This window comes from Mandrillus leucophaeus, unplaced genomic scaffold (assembly GCF_000951045.1).
Source record: "Mandrillus leucophaeus isolate KB7577 unplaced genomic scaffold, Mleu.le_1.0 Scaffold14, whole genome shotgun sequence".
Lineage (NCBI taxonomy): Eukaryota > Metazoa > Chordata > Mammalia > Primates > Cercopithecidae > Mandrillus > Mandrillus leucophaeus.
The window spans coordinates 837616-840455 of NW_012101365.1; the positions used below are offsets into that span (position 1 = coordinate 837616).

General features: G+C 36.3%; 1 protein-coding gene across 1 annotated transcript in view; it reads right to left on the minus strand.

Annotated features, from left to right (window-relative positions):
* The window catches only part of LOC105534938 (epidermal growth factor receptor substrate 15-like), a 28829-nt gene that overhangs the window by 16862 nt on the left and 9127 nt on the right, over positions 1-2840 (minus strand). Inside the window, exon 3 of the mRNA XM_011973877.1 lies at positions 585-674. Within this exon, the coding sequence (XP_011829267.1) occupies positions 585-674 (90 nt within the window). The remainder of the gene's footprint in view (positions 1-584; positions 675-2840) is intronic.

Consider the following 2840-nt stretch of genomic DNA (forward strand, 5'->3'; position numbering starts at 1 on the left):
ATGCTCTTTCTACTAGAATGTACATACTATTCTTGATTTTGGATCCTTAAGATATTCTTTTCTATGTGCAAGTTGAGATGATTAATGTTTATTTGTGAATAATTAAATTATTAATAGTGATTATTTTTCAGGATTTTGAATATATATCAATATCATGTATAAGGAGTAGACAGGGGAGGGGCTTTCCATCTCTTTGTGCTCTTTTTAAAACCTCTCATCCTCCACTCTATTCACCACACATTAAACAGAGACAGTTATAACAGAGGAAGTACGGATAGAGCCAAGTTTGAGTGTGTGGCAAGATTCCCAGTCTTCACTGTTTGTCCCCACCAAATGTCCTTATTACTTCCTCATTTTATCCTATTAAAAAGTAGTTTGTTTCTAAAAATCTGAAAAACACCTTACTTTTCAAGAGGGTAAATCACTACGCTACAAATTCCCTTCATCCTATTATTAAAATGGTTTCTATGACTGGGTTCTAACTTCTAAATTTCTTGATGGTGTCTTTCTAAATTTGAATCCAGTTCATCTATACTACATATTCCTTACAAACTCATAATCTAGTTATAATGAACAAACACTACCTTTCCAAGTATCAAGTCTGGAAGCCCTGATTTTTTCAGGAAAGCAGCAGCATCAGAAGCAAACACCCTTCCAGTATTGCCTGTATCAACCTGAAAAGATACAAATCCATAAGTTGACAACAAAATACAAAGGTAAAATTATCACCATTTACCTGCCTTCCATCCCTGTGATTTGGGACCTGGCTTTTGCAAGAAAGGAACGAGAATCCTTTGACTACCATGGGTCAAAGAGTATGTGGAGAGACATGTGAGTAGAGTACTATATAGACAGCACTAGAAATTTACAAAGTGTTTTTTTAATCATGCCCTACTACACAAATGAGAAAAGTGAAGCTCAGAGGATGTCAAAGCAAATTCGTGGAGTTGTAACATCAACACATATCTTCTATAGCTGTCATTTAAATTCCAATTAAATGGCACTAGGAAGAAAAGGGAAGCACTTCCTACAGAGGTCTTTTGACAAATAGGAATAGTTGCACATCTTACACGTGCCTCTTCAAACATCTTTCAATAATCAACTTTCACTTTTATACCTACTCTTAGGAACTGCAGCACTTTAAAACAAATCAAAGCAACAGCAGCTCTAAAACCAGCAGTGATTCCATAACAAACTTGAAGAAACATTTTTAAAGCTGTTAAGTTCCTAAAACATATTAGGGAACATATCATTTTAACTAACCGGGGACTTTCCTTTAAGACAGAATGAGGTCACAAGAACAGAAAAAAACCAAAAAACAAAAAACAGGGAAAAAAAAAAACAAAACCTCATTTTTGTAAAGATTTCCTAAAGTTCCATTTGTAAAAATAAAAAGTACATTTTAAAAAGTCATGGGAAAGGTAACAGGATACTAGTATACTTGTGAGATATGTTTTCCAGTTCAGTTAAAAGATTAAGTTTACTGTAAACATATACTGTACAAAGCATTCTGGACAGTCCAATCCTAGCAAAGAAGCAAAATGGAAAACCTTTCTTTCAAGTGGTAGAACATGGGAAAAATCAAGCACTCAGCAAAGAAGAAAAACATGGCCTAATCCTTCAAATCTGGAATAAGGGGAAGTAGAAGGGTTGGGAAACCTGCCTGTAGAATTCTCCAGAACTCCTTTTCTTTGCCTGCTTCCTGATCAGCATGGAAAACAAATATCCATACCCAACATAACCTATTAAATATAGAAGCATTCAGGGGAAACATCGTTCAAACTCTATGAAATAATTATGTATCGTATCCCAATAAAGAATTTTACTATATTCCATTCTTTTGGTTATCCTAATAATATAAACATTTAGTCTTTGTCATCTATAGGCAGTTTCTGAGGTATTCTGATGCTTGCCTAAAGGCTCTGCCACAGGCAAGGCCAGAAGCTATAGGCCAGAAGCTGATATATCTTCAACAAAGAGTCTTAGAGCCTCATGAAAACGACTATACTTTTGATATAGTCTGAATTATTAGCATTTCAAAAAGTGGATTTTTGGATAAAGACTTCTCAGCTGACATCACACGACTTTCAGACCATATTGGTAGATGAAGTCAGGATTTCCAGGACTCTTTTCAGTCTGGAAGAAGATGTACTTCAGAAAAGCAGACTTCCAATCCAAGATTCAGCTGAACAAGAATTACACAGGACTGAATGAACTGTTGAGGAAAATTTAATTATGGTTATTTACTTGGAATACTGTTGGTATTATTATAATGTTCTATTTTTTAGTAGCTATGTACATAAGCCCTTTCTGAGACCCTCAACTTAGTAGCCTCTGCTTCTGTAAACCGAATGAAATAGTTTTCTTTTTTCTTTCTCTTATACTTTAAGTTCTAGGGTACATGTGCACAACGTGCAGGTTTGTTACGTATGTATACATGTGCCATGCTGGTGTGCTGCACCCATTAACTCGTCCTTTACATTAGGTATATCTCCTAATGCTATCCCTCCCCCTGCCTCCACCCCACAACAGGCCCCGGTGTGTGATATTCCCCACCCTGTGTCCAAGTGTTCTCTTGCTCAATTCCCACCTATGAGTGAGAACATGCGGTGTTGGGTTTTCTGTTCTTGGAATAGTTTGCTCAGAATGATGGTTTCCAGCTTCATCCACATCCCTACAAAGGACATGAACTCATCCATTTTTATGGCTGCATGGTATTCCATGGTGTATATGTGCCACATTTTCTTAATCCAGTCTATCATTAATGGACATTGGGGTTAGTTCCAACTCTCTGCTACTGCAAATAGTGCCACAATAAACATACGTGTTCATGTGTCTTT